This window comes from Mesoplodon bidens, assembly GCF_964165515.1.
Source record: "Mesoplodon bidens genome assembly, chromosome: 1".
NCBI classification, from domain to species: domain Eukaryota; kingdom Metazoa; phylum Chordata; class Mammalia; order Artiodactyla; family Ziphiidae; genus Mesoplodon; species Mesoplodon bidens.
In genome coordinates this window covers 53,904,810-53,919,096 of record NC_138176.1, presented here as the reverse complement: position 1 = coordinate 53,919,096, position 14,287 = coordinate 53,904,810, and the positions used below count along the sequence as shown (strand labels likewise).

Here is a 14,287-nt window from a genome sequence, read left to right as displayed (position 1 = left end):
TTATTGTTTTAACAAAGAACTATACACCAGTGGTCCCTTTAATGTGAAATTCTTGAAGAAAGAGTACACCAAACTCCTACAACAAAGATTCAAAGCTTGGTTCATGGACAATTTGCATCAGAATCCCTGACCAGCCTGCTAGAAAAGCCTATTCCTGGGCTTCAGCCCAGATTTACTCATTTAAAGTCGTAGGGAGTGGGCCCACCAACTTTTGAGGACCACCCTTCTACCAGGTCCTTCTTGTGACCCTGCCTACGCTGCCTACCCCCGCTTCTACATGCACCACCTGGAGTTCCCCTGAATACAAAATGCTGTTTCACACCTCAGAGCCTGAACATGCTGTTTCCTGTGCTTCTTATGCTTCCTCCTCTTATTGTCTTCTGAACTCCCACTCCACTAAGATTTAGTTCAAAAGTCATCTCTGCAAGGTTTCCCTGGGCCCATCAGGCAAGAGTTAGGTGCTTTTTCCACTGTACCCCAATGCCATTAAACTCATGCCTCTACCCTAGAAATATCCTGCAACTGGTCTGTGTACTCTGCTGGCCGGGGGCAGGGGGTTCCCCTGAGGTCTCTGCACTACCTATCCTTTGTAAACTACCAAAGATCATGCCTGATATAGAGTAGTAGGGACCCTGAACTTGCTGCTTGAATGGACTGAGTTCAGTGTTACCAAATGATTGGGGTGAAGTCCTGACAGTTCTGCAGTTCTTAATTCTACTGAGACGATACATCAAGTACATGACTTCTATTAGAAAATGATTTTTTAGCAGGTGGGAAAAAGGAAACACTTCGGTCATTTTTTTCTTCTTGCACATTTATTCCTTTTCTTTCTTTCCCCCTTTAATTAAAATGTTTTATATTTTGAGCAGGCAGTACATGTGCTTGGTACAAAATTCAAAGGATCCAAGATAAGCCACCTCTTCACCTACATCCTCCAACAACTGAGTCCCTTACAGTGAACCAGTCGCTGTTAGACTTTCTCCTGTATACTTCCAGAACCCTTTTAGATACATATAGGCAAATAAGTATACATTTATCTATCACTATTTTGCACCTTTTAAAAAATATTTATTTATTTATTTATTTGGTTGCACCGGGTCTTAGTTGCAGCAGGCAGGCTCCTTAGTTGCAGCATGTGGGCTCCTTAGTTGTGGCTTGTGAACTCTTAGTTGTGGCATGGGAACTCTTAGTTGTAGCATGCATGCGGGATCTAGTTCCCTGACCAGGGATTGAACCCAGGCCCCCTGCATTGGGAGTGTGGAGTCTTATCCACTGCACCACCAGGGAAGTCCCTTGCACCTTGTTTTTTTAAACTTTGTGATCCTTCCACATAAGCACATAAAAAGCAGCCTCTGTTTATTAACAGATGCATACTATTCGATTCTATGTATATATCAGGGTGGTTTTCTTTTTTTAATTTAATTAAATTAATTTATTTATTTTTGGCTGCATTGGGTCTTCATTGCTGCGCAAGGGCTTTTCTCTAGTTGTGGTGAGCAGGGGCTACTCTTCGTTGTGGTGCGCGGGCTTCTCAATGCGGTGGGTTCTCTTGTTGCAGAGCACAGGCTCTAGGTGCGTGGGCTTCAGTAGTTGTGACATGTGGGCTCAGTAATTGTGGCTCACGGGCTCTAGAGTGCAGGCTCAGTAGTTGTGGTGCACAGGCTTAGTTGCTCCACGGCATGTGGGATCTTCCCGGACCAGGGTTCAAACCCGTGTACCCTGCATTGGCAGGCGGATTCTTAACCACTGCGCCACCAGGGAAGCCTGGTGGTTTTCTTTTAATAAGACATCTCTTCAACGACATTTAGGTTATTATCAGTATTCTCTAATATCAATAATGCTACAATATATGTACAGGTAGTTTCACACACTATGAGTTTATTTGTAGGATAGATGTCTAGAAACGGAATTGTAGGATTTAACAGGTAGTGATAAGTTTTATCACAATGGTTTTCATAAAGATTATACACGTTTTCGCTCCACTAGCAACACATGAGAATACCTGTTTCTTTATATCCTTCCAATAGTGTTTTGTTTCCTGAGGTTCTAGGATGGAGTAAAGGAAACACTTCAAGTTAAGTATAGGTTCATCTACTGGTCTAACCCAGGAGTAAGAATATTTTTTGCAAAAAGTCAACACAGGTGTTTGCTTTGTAGTCTCATTTCTCCTCTCCAGGCAAGCTGGCATTGGGGTATTCATTACTGGTCTAACCTCGGTATTGTTTTGAACCCTAGAAGGCTTAGTGAGTCTTAAGAATCATTTCTACTCTGTTTTAGAAGTGGAAGACATCCCATTCATTCTACAAATACTTACTGAGCATATATCCTGCACCAGGCATTGTTCTGGTGGCTGAGGCGTGAACAATGAACAAAATAGAAGTCCCTGCCCTCATTAAGATTGCATTACAATGGGGGGAGGCAGAGAGTAAACACAATACACAGATATGATATATGGTATGTTAGTTTACGATAAGTGCCATGGGAAAAATGAAGGAGTGAACAGGGGGTATGACGAGTTACTTTCGTGAAGGGTGGTCAGGGAAGGCCTTGCTGAGAAGGTGACATTTAAGCAAAGCCCTGAAAGCAGTGAAGGAAGGATCTGTAAGGCAACCGGGGAAAGAGCAAAGGTAGGAGTTGAGGGTGTGCCTAGAATGTCCTAGGAACAGCAAGGAAGGCTGCTGGTTAGGGCTCAGTGAGCAAGGGGAAGAGGTGAGATCAAGGAGGTCAGGGGGTTTGGGTGGCAGGCCTCATAGGAAAATAGGAAAACCACTGGAGAGTTCTAGAGGGTTATTCTAAATGCTCTACTGAGAACAGACTGAGGGAAGGCAGAATGAGTTAGGAGACTTCCTGAAAACCAGGTGAGAAATGAGATGGGTTAGGCTGGGCTGGTTGCCATGGAGGTGTGGATGTGTTTGGACTGTGCGTCAGTTTTGATGGTGGACCCAGCAAGATTTTGTTAGATTGGATGTTGGATGTGAGATGGAAAGGAGATGAGAATGATTCCAAGGTTCTTGGCTTAAATAAGTGGAAGAATGGAATTATTTACTGGAATGGGGAAAGAATGCAGGTAGAGCAGGTATTAGGGTGAAGGTGAGTTGTGATTTGACTTGTGGCTCTCTGTGGCTGGGGCTCTCAGATGGCCATGGTTCCACATGCAATTAATGACCTAGACACGGCCATGACTGAAATGCCTTCTTGGGATGAAGGCTCAAAGGAATGTGTGCCCATGGGCATCGTTCTCCTGGTGCTAGCCTATTCCAAGTCAGCCTTGCACTGAGATACTGCATTAAATGTTCTTGCATCTTCTTTTTGTGAAATACTTAATCAAAGGGATATGCAAATGCACGCACACACACACACAACTAACCTTGAAAACAACTAAAAAACTTCATTTCTTGTCCACTACATAACTAGCAGAACATGAACCCTTATTAAAGGACTCACTGTTCTCCGAAAATAAAAAACTCAATTCAACTCTACATTTGTGGGTCTACGATGTCATCAAGACACCAGTTCCTAGACAATGCCAGGCTAGGCTGGTTACAGAAACCACACCAAGGCAATCTGAAATGTGCCTGGTTGAAGAATGCAAACCGGAATTCACTGGACAAATAAACCAAGAAGGAATGCACTTAAAACAGCTGTCACTAAAGCATCTGATGAAACAATACCTAAAATTTGGAATGAATATTTCAACAAACACATAAAAAGGTGAAGGAAAGCAAAACCAGTATTTTAAGTTAAGTTAGGGGAAAGGAAAAACAAACAAACAAAAACTCCACAGAAACTTATATACACGGATTACTTCAAAAGGCTAAAAAGAGATCAAGGGGGAGAAATTTTAAAAATGTGTCCCTGAGTGGGAGGCGGAATCTATGCAAGTCTACAACGCAAGAGCGCACAGAGCAGAATTTTTTCCCTACCCAACTCGCGAGACCAGCGGGTACCTCAGAAAGAAAACAACCGTTCGCTAGAAGAGAGTAGCTAAGGGAATCCGAACTTGTTTCAAAGCAAGTAAAGTGGTGGCCAGACTGGGTGACTCAGAGGCATGACTCAAACCCGACACTGGGGGCCGTCAGCTCCCGGAGGCCGGGGGCGCGGCGTCAAAAACATTTTAGGAAAGTACCAGGCGCGTGGAGGGCGACAGGAAACCTCCCCGGGGACCGGCCTGGGGCTCCTCCTGCCCTAGAGTCTGACCTCTTACCATCCACACCAGGAAGAGTTTCTAATCTCCAGGCTTCCCCTTCTTCTTTCAGAAGCTGCCTCTCCACCACCCCCATTTTACTTCCACAAAGCGTCACGCAGCGTGTGTGTGCGAGACGTCGGGCCCCTCCCCGCCGCCCTCCGCCCCGCGCCCCGCGCCCCGCGCCCCGCGCTCCCAGCCGCGCTCCGCTCCGCGATCCCAGCCACGCGCACCGCCCCCCCACCCCAGCTCGCCCCCGCGCCTCCTCCAAGAGCCGCTCCCTTCCCACCCCGCCCGCGCCCGCCGCCCGGGCACGCGCGGCACGAACAGCGCCGGGAGCGGCTGTAGACAAACACCTGTCCCTCCTGGGCTCCGCGAGATTTGGAGCTAAAGCATAGGCAACAGTGGGAGGGTTCTCGCGAGGTTTAAGAAATTTCCCACGGCCCGTGTTGTGTCTGAATCGAGTAGTGGAAGGCGGTGGGAAGGAGGTGTAGCGTGAGACTGGGCTGCCCGCATTGGGCACATGCGCAGTGCCGCTCGCTCGTGCCGCGCCAATCCTGCAGCGCCTTCAGCAGGTTTCGGGCTCTGGATTCCAGTTCTCCGGGTTTTGGGGCTCCCTGCGGGAGGCAGTGCTGGATCTGGGAATCTCTAGGAATTGAAAGGGCAAGGGTGGGGGGAAGAAAGGGGTGCTGCAGGTAGGGAGGAAGAGGTAGGGCTCGGTCCTGCACCTTTCTAGTAAGTGCCCAGACGGGCCAAGTTTGCTCGGGGGCTTCCAGGTTTAGATTGTCTGAGATGCACTTCGGGCAACGAGCAGCGTCCTCGACTGTGCCAGGCCCACGGGAGGACCTTGTCAGTCTGTCCCCGTATATATCTGGGTTCACACAAGTCTGGGGGCTGCGATGAGGTCCTAGGGAGATTTACACGACAGGCAGCTCTCTGCCCAAGCAAAACCTTTGGTTGAGTGCGGGGTGGGGGAGTGGTGGCTTTCAATTACAACGCAGTTTTCACTTCTGGAGAAAGCTTCGCGGTGCTCTGGCGTGTGTATGCGAAGTGGGCACAGTAGGGGTGTCTTTGCCTGAGGCCTTGGCCTGACCTCATTTCACACCCAAGGAGAAGAAAGCTAAGGCTCTAATAGAGCTCAACTGCAAAAGTTGTCCATTTACAGAATTCTGGAGGGTCGGACCACGTTGTAATTTTGTCTGTCTCTCTGTTAGCAAGGGGGTCGAATGAACTAAGATAATTCTTGGTTTGTCACTCGGCCGAACTCCAGGCATCTTTGTAGCTCCAGCACCTAACGCTGACATTACCATAATGGAGGCGTCCAATGAACGTTTGAATGAATGAAAAGGGCTGGGAACTAGAGTGAGCGGGAAGCCACTTGGAAAACACCCATTTGAGGAGGTGTTTCATCTAGGCCTGTGAAACGCGGCAGATTTTCCCAGGACCCCTCCGCTCTTCCCCTCGGCTCCGCCTCCTGACCCCTCCATTCTCCGTCCCCGTTGTAATCCCCTCCGGTTTTCCTCAGTCTCCACGTACGTCCCTCAGGGCGCGTCCCAAAACCCGGATAACCGGAGCGCTCCCCATGGACCAGATGGAGGGCTCGCCCGCGGAGGAGCCGCCTGCGCATGCTCCATCTCTTGGGTAGGTTTCCAGGGAAGGCAGTGAGCTGTATCCCTTACTCCGCTGGCGGCGCGAGGCGTCTGGCTCTTCGCGGCTGCTGCGAGGGGAAAGGGAGCGCGGGGGCTGGGTGGAATCGAGGAGTGAGGAAAAAGGGAAGGGGCGGGGGAGAGGGACCAGGGAAGGCGTCAGGGGGAATCTCGCGAGGGTTGGAGTTTTGGCGAGAGTTTGTGGAAGATGGCGCCTGTTGTGACAGGGTAAGTCTGGGGGAATCGGAGCGCTGGGAACCGGGAAAGTTGCGGGCGTCTCGTAGCCCGCGGCGGGCGGCGGGTTCGAGGGCCGCGGCACGCTTGGCGTCCGGGGGCCACGGGGGCGGTGTAGCGTGCGCCGAGCGCGGCGACGGCGTGTGGCCGTGCGCTGCCTGCTCTGCGCTGCTGTGGCTCGGGCTCCGGCGCTTGAGGGCGGGCGGCGACGGCGGCGAGGCCGGCGGGTGCGGGCGTGAGTGCGGCCCGGCGCGCGGGGCCCGCGGGCTCCGTGCCCGCAGCGCGCCTTCCGCGCCGACGTTCGCGGGCCCTGCCTCCCGGCCCCGCGCAGCTTTGTTCTTTGAGGCCGTCGTCGCCTTCTCGCCGGGCGGGTGCCCCCGGCGCTTTGTCTCTCCCCGCTGCCCCCCGCGACTCTCTACCCCCGGCCCTTTGTTTCGCCTCCTTGGGCGCTTTGTCCGACCCGTCGCGCCCCGCATCCCTTCTCCATCTCCTCCCCTCAGCTGTCCTTCCTTCCGTGCCCCTTTGTTGTGCCCCTCTCTATTCGGTAGCTCAGTGACCTGCGACAGCCCAGGTACCAGATTTCTGTTTTTCTTCTAATTTTTCCCCCATTATTTCTCTCTTGCGTTTCCCTCTCACCTTTCTGCTTGGTCCTTGATCACCCCCGGAGGCTTTGTCTCCCCCGTCCAGTGGTTTATTCGCTTGGTACCCCCTTCACCTTCCATCATCGGTTGATTTATCCACTACCCACGGTGTTTGTCGGCTGAACTGTCTCAGCCCCGAGGACTGCATATGGTGCTCCTAAGTACGGACAGACCCGAGGGTTTGTTTTTGTTTTTGTGCGTCTGAAAGATGCGTGGGGATACTTGGTTTCCTCCTCAGCGCTCCTCCTCTCCGCACCCTTTTCTCTCGGGATTACGTGCACACCTCCCCACCACCCCTTTCTCTCGGGATTACAGTGTCTCCAGTTTTCTTCGCGATCTCTTTGGGCCCCTGGTTGTTTTGCTTGGCAACAGTAGCCCTGGAAAAAGGTCTCTTGGTTATTCGCCCTCCCGCCCCTTGGTTTCTGATGGCCTAGGCCAAGGGCAGCTGTCGTAGCTTTGCATCTGGGTTACCTGAGGGTGTTGTAGAGACGAAAGGTGTTTTTTTTCTGTTGGTGTGCGGGAATAGTTTCAGTTGTTAAGATGGATATTCATTTGGTACGTGCATAGCAGTTGAGTATTTGGTGTTAAAAAACTTGTGAATGTTGGTTTGAGGTGGAGAATTTCAGCATTTTCAAGAGTTCAGTTATTTTACCAGTAACTGCTGTTTCGCAAGGAAAAAGGGAGGGCATCCTGCTTGGAAATTTGATATAAATATTTTACTTTTTCTTAATTTTTAGATAGTTTACAGTTACGTGCTTTTGCTCCGTAGATGTATGACAGCTCTTCTGCCCCATCTTCGAAGTTGAAACGGGGAAAGCGCTTAAGAGTGCAGTTTGGGTTGATGAATACTGCTTCTGGAATCTTTGTGGAATGCATTAATCAAATGCAATTAAAAGACATTTAAGTAATAGTCTTTAAGTAAGGTAAAGGCACTTCTAGTGTTAAAGGAGCTTTAATTTGTTCAGAGTGCTATTGTTATGGAAATGTTAAAAGCTTGGAGTTTGGAGTGGGAGTTGGGGGAGGGTGGTATGGTGTGTTTAAATGGCCTGGATATTCTGGTGCTGGAATAAGAGGTATTCGATTTACCAGTATTACTAGGCTGAGTAGACTGTTCAGGAGGTACACCCCCGCCCCAACTAGCTGATCACTACCTTTAGAAGATACGTTATCCATAAAATCACTTGGAGTGTCATTTCATTTGTAAACCACATGAATTGCTACTAGTAGAGGATATACAAGTGTGAGGGATGTTGGTGGAGAGGAAAGCATTTTGTTTTTAAGGCTGTGATTAGAATTAGTATGAATTAGTTTGAATTTTAATTAATGGAAAATCATCTTTCACGATTGATACGTGAGGCTTCTGTGAAAATTTGCAGTCTGGGTTCCATGAGTGGATTCCACTGATAATCATTTGTCTTCCTTACTTGTTCCTAGGGCATAATCATTCTTTTTGAAGGTGAAAAATCTTGAGCACATACTGTTGTTTCTGACTGTAAGCAAATACCTTGTAATAATGGAAGGTATTTTGCTCTGACGTGTGCAGATAAGAATGATCACACAAACCTCATAAAAGCAACTTTTAAAAATCAAGTTGTGCTTTTTGCTTCTAAATCGTGTAAGACCTTTACTTCGTGACCAAATAAAGCTACCTTTATTAAATTATATTAAATAGCAGCATATTTAGAAACATGCAGCATTAGTTGTAATTGGGAAACTTTCATTTTGAGTATTGACTATTAAAGCTTTAAATTTATTGCCCATGCGTATTGCAGATGGGTCTGCAGAGGGTATATTTTCAGGAAAAAATATAAGAGGCTCACTTGGGGTATTTTCACTCCTAATATATCTTCTTAAATAGGTTTGTTTAAAACTTACCTATTCTATACCCACAGATTTCTATCAGTGTCTCAAGTGGCTAAGATAAAAAACGTTTTGGGGGTGGGAGGGAAGCTACTCTTGCCAGATGCAATTCATTAAATAATCTTTGGCGCTCTGGATGGATAAAGTATTAGGGAAAAAAATGGTGTGTTTGAAAGTTCTTACAAATCTTTAGTATTCGGTCATTTTTAAAAATATATTTTAAAAACCCAGGACTTGGCTTTAAAACATGATTCACATTTTGTTTGCTCCTAATACTAAATTTCATGTTATTTCAACTAGGGGCAGTATTTTCTCATGGATTGGCTAAAAGTTGTTATTTTTGGCATCTGGCTTTGTGATTATTTCCAAGTTACTCTACTTCCCCTGGGCCAGTTTCCTAACTATGTAGTAAAATGGGAATTGTAGTAACTTGCCACATCTGCACAGGATTGCTGTGCCTTAGGATTTGCAGAGAGCATCCTTGGATGAAAGGTGTGGTTAAAAAATCTAGGAATTGTTACTGAATTAAGCCAATGTGAAGTAGGTCATATTTTATAGGAAATCAAGTAGGAGGTTATGAACTAAGTTCTTGGCAAATCACAGTGGTGATAGTGGGATGAAAAATCCCCAAATATGTATTATAGTTAGGGTAATAAAATTGATACTGTTTTTAAGAGGGAGAGGGATAAGTAAAACACATTACAGGGTGGTGTGTGTGTGTGTGTTTGTGTTGTGTAAGAGAGTGAAGATCTGTCAAACTCAAATGTAATAACACATTTTAAAATTGTGGGATGCCTTTCCTCTGTTGATTTGTTTTCTGCATGTGGTACTCTTTTGTTTTAAATGGTAGCACAAAATGTTTTCACTAGACTCTAGGCCAAGTCTGTTAATAGTAGTGACTAATTTTCAATATACCTTATATTTTTTAATGCTTTGTCATTTACTCTCAATATTTTCTAACAACCAGTACCATAATTTCAGACTTGACCTTTGGCCTAGAAAAGTGTTTTGCATTTGGGAGACACTCTGTAGATATTTATTGAAAAAACAAAACCAGTTGTTTCTCTATTCCTGGTAGATTATGTCATGTCCCAATAGTTCCCCAAGCCAGGTTTTCTCTCTCACACTAACTCTTTATGTTTAATCACTAAGAACTGATGATTTTCCCTCCTGAAAAACTCTTGAATTTGTCTCCTTCATCCTCACTGCCACAATTCATGCTCTCATCGTTTCTCACCTGGATTACTACAGACATTGGCAGCTTCCTCTTTCTGCTTCTAGACTCACCCCCTTTATCCAACTTCCACATAGTCTTTCTAAAGAGCAAATCTGATCACTTCACTCCTTACTTTAAAAACCTTTCAATGGCTCCCCCTAGCAGCCTTCATTAAGAGAGGCAGCGGAGTGGAGAGTTTATGAGCTCACTTTTAGGATTTTATCTGAACTGGGTTCCAGTTCTGTCTCTGCCACTTAAAACCTCTATAAGATTGACAAACGATCTAACCTCTCCTTGCCTCCTCCATCAGTTGCAAGGTAATTATTCTTAGCTCAGTGGTTCTCTGTGAGGATTAAATGCAAGAGAACATTTGAGGATGCCTGGCATATAGCAAGTGCTCAGAAAAATGTTAGCTAGCACGGCATATAGGGTCCTCTATAACTATTTCATTTACCTTTTCTCCAGCTGAACTGTTTTTGCCTTTCTCTCCCTTCATATTCAGTTCTCCAGCCATATTCAAGAACTTGGAGTTCCTTGTATGGGCTCCACAGTTTAATGTATCCCTGTGCTTGAAAAGTGCTGGTGTTAGGTAGGTTATTATTCAAGATTGTGGTCTGAGGATATTCTACCCTGATCCACCAGGCTGGGTTCAGTTACCCCTCCCGTTGTGTTCTTAAAGGACTGGGTATAATTCACTTGGAGGTGTCATACTGAATTGTAATTGTCTGTCATACCCAAAGGCTGTTGGTCACTTGATGACAGATAACGTTAAAAAAAATTATCTATTCTTAGAAGAGTGTCTAAAACATGATGGGGACTCAGTAAAAAGTTTTTTGAACACAGGATTCAGAGAACTTTGAAACCATGATGCAACATGGTTCGTGTAAGCAGAATTTGACGTGTACAGGGAATATATTGATTCTATAGGGTATTTAATTGCTGAAGTACCCAAAGGAATTGATATTTTCAGTCAAAGACAGTCTTATAGCCCCTGACAACATTGTAGTAAAATTCTTAGGCAAAAGTTCCTTTGGATTTTTAGAAAGTAGTGTATTGTTTGTACAAACTGACAAGCTTAAATATCATATTTTGTTTTTTGTATGGTTGACTATTCAGTGTTTTTCAAAAGGTTTCATTATTTTTAAGTGTTTTAAGTACTTCTTAGATGCATAGGGACATGCATTAAACCTTAAGACACTGTAGGCTGCTTTTTTGCGGAATCCACACGATTGAACCAAGTAAGAAGTTTATAATCTTCAGGAAGGCTCAGGTTTTGTGGACAGATTACTTATAGATAATTTCTTTAAGCTTCAGTTTCTACCTCTATAAAATAAGTAATGATAATTTTGTTGTGTTTATCTGCTGGACACATTGTGACTATCAAATAAGGTAAAATGTGTGTCAAAACCATGGATGTGTAAGTGATTTGTAAATAGTAAAGCACTGTATACAAATACTTTAATTTTAATAATCAGTTTCTTTTGGTAACCTTTCACAGGCAGGATTCAAGATGAACTTTCTTATATTGCAACCTGTGGTTTGTGGCTCATGTCTTAGGAAGGCAGCAGTGTATTTAGTGCAGAGGACTGCAGCCCTTTGAATATATGCCTTGGCATTTTGAGCAGACGTATTTGATATATTACTGCTTGACCACACATGTTGTCATTGAGTCACCCCCAACTTTTTGGGGTCTGCTTCTTGCTGCTCTCTTCTCTGCTTGGACAGCCATAATGATGTAGGAATGTTGAATGCCCAGCTGCTACCATCTCTCAGGACACCTTGCCCATAGTTCTGGATGCCCGTTAGGCCTGGTACAACATCATGATGTCACTTATGTCTCATCAGGCCTGATTCTGCTTCAGGGAGTGAAATGATATCCTAATGGTGTGAAAAGGGTAATGCATTTCCTGAACACAACTTACTACTGGGGAAAAAGCAAGCATTGAGGCACTCTGGCTTGGTTTGTATAATTGGTAGTAATTACTTATCTATATAAATATTTGTGTAGGTTTGTTGTGTTGAGACAATGAAGAGTGATAAGCATGACAGCTTTTCAGTCACGTTGGTAAGTTCATAGCAGTTTTTGGAATATTTAAATTATTTAAATTTACAAAAACGAAAAGAAAGAAACCACTGCATCTTGGGTATCCTAAGTTGCAAAAGCCTTGCAGTGAAGATGCTGTGCTGATTGGATGTGAGTTGGAATACACTAGAAAATCAAGTTGACCCTTTTTAATTCCCCTCCCGTGCTTGCTTTTCTATATTCAGTATTTTAATTAATGAATGAATTGTGGCTGCGCCAGGTCTTAGTTGCGGCAGGCTGGATCTGTAGTTGTGGCGTGCGGACTCTTAGTTGCGGCATGCATGCAGGATCTAGTTCCCTGACCCGGGATCGAACCCTGGCCCCCTGCATTGGGAGTGCGGAGTCCTATCCACTGGACCACCAGGGAAGTCACATCTATATTCCATATTTTTAATTTGGCCTTAGAACTAATGTTTTTTGTGCACTTGTTAATTAGATGATAGAGTTGTAAATGAATAAGAATAGTTTCTCATAAAAAGTTTATATAACTAGGAAAAATGTTCATCACTTTATGAAACCCTGTTATTTTTTACTAGTGTTGTAAAGATTGTGTTATATGACTGCAATATCAGTTGCCTTATAAAATAGAGAATCAGTGTTATATATGTTTTCTTTAAACAACTTCTTTTGGAACAGTGGTATTCCATTTATGGAAAACTGCAGATCCACTAAGATCTTGCTTTTTTATCCAGAATACTTTTTTTTTTTGGCCGTGCCACACGGCTTGAAGGATCTTAGTTCCTCGGCAAGGGATCAAACCCGGGCCCCAGCAGTGAAAGCACCGAGTCCTAGCAACTGGACCGCCAGGGAATTCCTTTTTTTTCAATTGGAACTTATTTTTTAGAGCAGTTTTAGTTTCACAGCAGAATTGAGGGGAAGGTACAGATATTTCCTGTGCACTCCTTGCCCCCCCACAAATAGCCTCCTGTATTACCAACATCCCCCAACAGAGTGGTACGTTTGTTATAACTGATGAACTTACACTGACGCATTATTATCTCCCCAAGTCCATAGTTTACGTTAGGGTTCACTCTTGGTGTACATTCTGTGGGTTTGGACAAATGTATAATGTATCTACAAATGTATGTGCCGTTGTAGTATCAAACAGTAGTTTCATTGCCCTAGAAAGTCCTCTGTGCTCTGCCTGTTCACTGCTCTCTCCTCCCTTATCCCATCCTGCAACCACTGAACTTTTTATTGTCTCCATTGTTTCCAGTATACTTTTTCAAATCATTTAACTTTTGGTTTGAGTATGAGGAACTTTTTCATGGAAAAAATTATGTAGTTCTGTACAGAGCTCCTGATCCATACACCAGGTGGAAGAGGTAGAAACATTGAGATCCCCAGACATGAAGGAGTGGTTAAGGGAAATAAAGAGTATAACCATGCTTTAGTGGTTCTTTATAATTGTTTTAGTAATGTATTTATTAAAGTTATTGAGCACTTAGTAGGTATAAGACCTCTGTATAAAACCTTTTGAAGATGGCTAAAAAATGGTCCAGTGAAGTTCATGATTTAGTGGAAAGTACACAGATAATAAGGGAGATTGATTTTATGTGTATAACAGATGTATAATGTTGATGGGAACATGGGTGCAAATGATTATCTTTTATTTATTTATTTTTTTTGCGGTACGCGGGCCTCTCACTGTTGTGGCCTCTCCCGTTGCGGAGCACAGGCTCTGGACGCGCAGGCTCAGCGGCCATGGCTCACGGGCCCAGCCGCTCCGTGGCCTGTGGGATCTTCCCGGACTGGGGCATGAACCCGTGTCCCCTGCATGAGCAGGCAGACTCTCAACCACTGTGCCACCAGGGAAGCCCCAAATGATTATCTTTTAATTCGAGAGGAGAGATCATAGGGAGCGGTAGAAAATAAAGCTAGAAAAGTGGTTGGGGCCTCTTAGAGGACCTTGAGTGCTAAGCCAAGGATTTGGATATCAAACAGGGATGGCGGGGGCACTGACCGAGTTTTGAAGAGGTGCGGCTGGGTGTAGATACAGTTGACACTTGAATAACACAGGTGTGTGGGGGGGGTGGGTTAGGGCAAATAGCTTGTAGTAGGACCTTCAGGTACCTGAGGTTCCTCTGTACCCATGGTTCCCCATCCTCAGATTCAACGAGCCTGAGTCACGTGGCACTTAGTATTCATTACTGAAAAAAATCTTCATATAGGTGGATCAGTGCTGCTCGAGGGTCAGTTGTAGTGTAAAATAGATTGGAGTTGATGGAGAACATAAGAGAAATATATATGAGCAAAGTCTGATCTTGGAAAGCCTAGGAATGGAAGGAACAAAGCAGCTTGTTTGTTTCTTTTTGGGGGCAGGGTGGTATAGGGAGCTTTGGAATCGATGCAGTAGATAAAATCTGTGGCTGTGAGCATGTCACTTAATCTAAGTCTTGCCCTTGTCTAAAAAGTGGGAGAAAA

At 45.0% G+C, this 14,287-nt stretch overlaps 1 protein-coding gene across 4 annotated transcripts in view; it reads left to right on the top strand.

The window, feature by feature from the left end:
• The first annotated feature begins 5,663 nt into the window (after nt 1–5,663).
• LOC308623518 (recombining binding protein suppressor of hairless) overlaps nt 5,664–14,287 on the top strand; it is a 115,262-nt gene continuing 106,638 nt past the window's right edge. The window contains exon 1 of one of the 4 annotated variants that reach the window (XM_081246001.1): nt 5,664–5,824. Coding sequence is in view for 2 of the 4 variants with exons in the window: in XM_081245999.1 (XP_081102125.1) it covers nt 6,038–6,057 (20 nt within the window). In the remaining 2 variants the exon portion in view is untranslated. Of the gene's footprint in view, nt 5,825–5,971; nt 6,058–14,287 lie in introns of those variants that run through there. The other 3 variants (XM_081246000.1, XM_081245999.1, XM_081246002.1) reach the window with 3 other exon arrangements.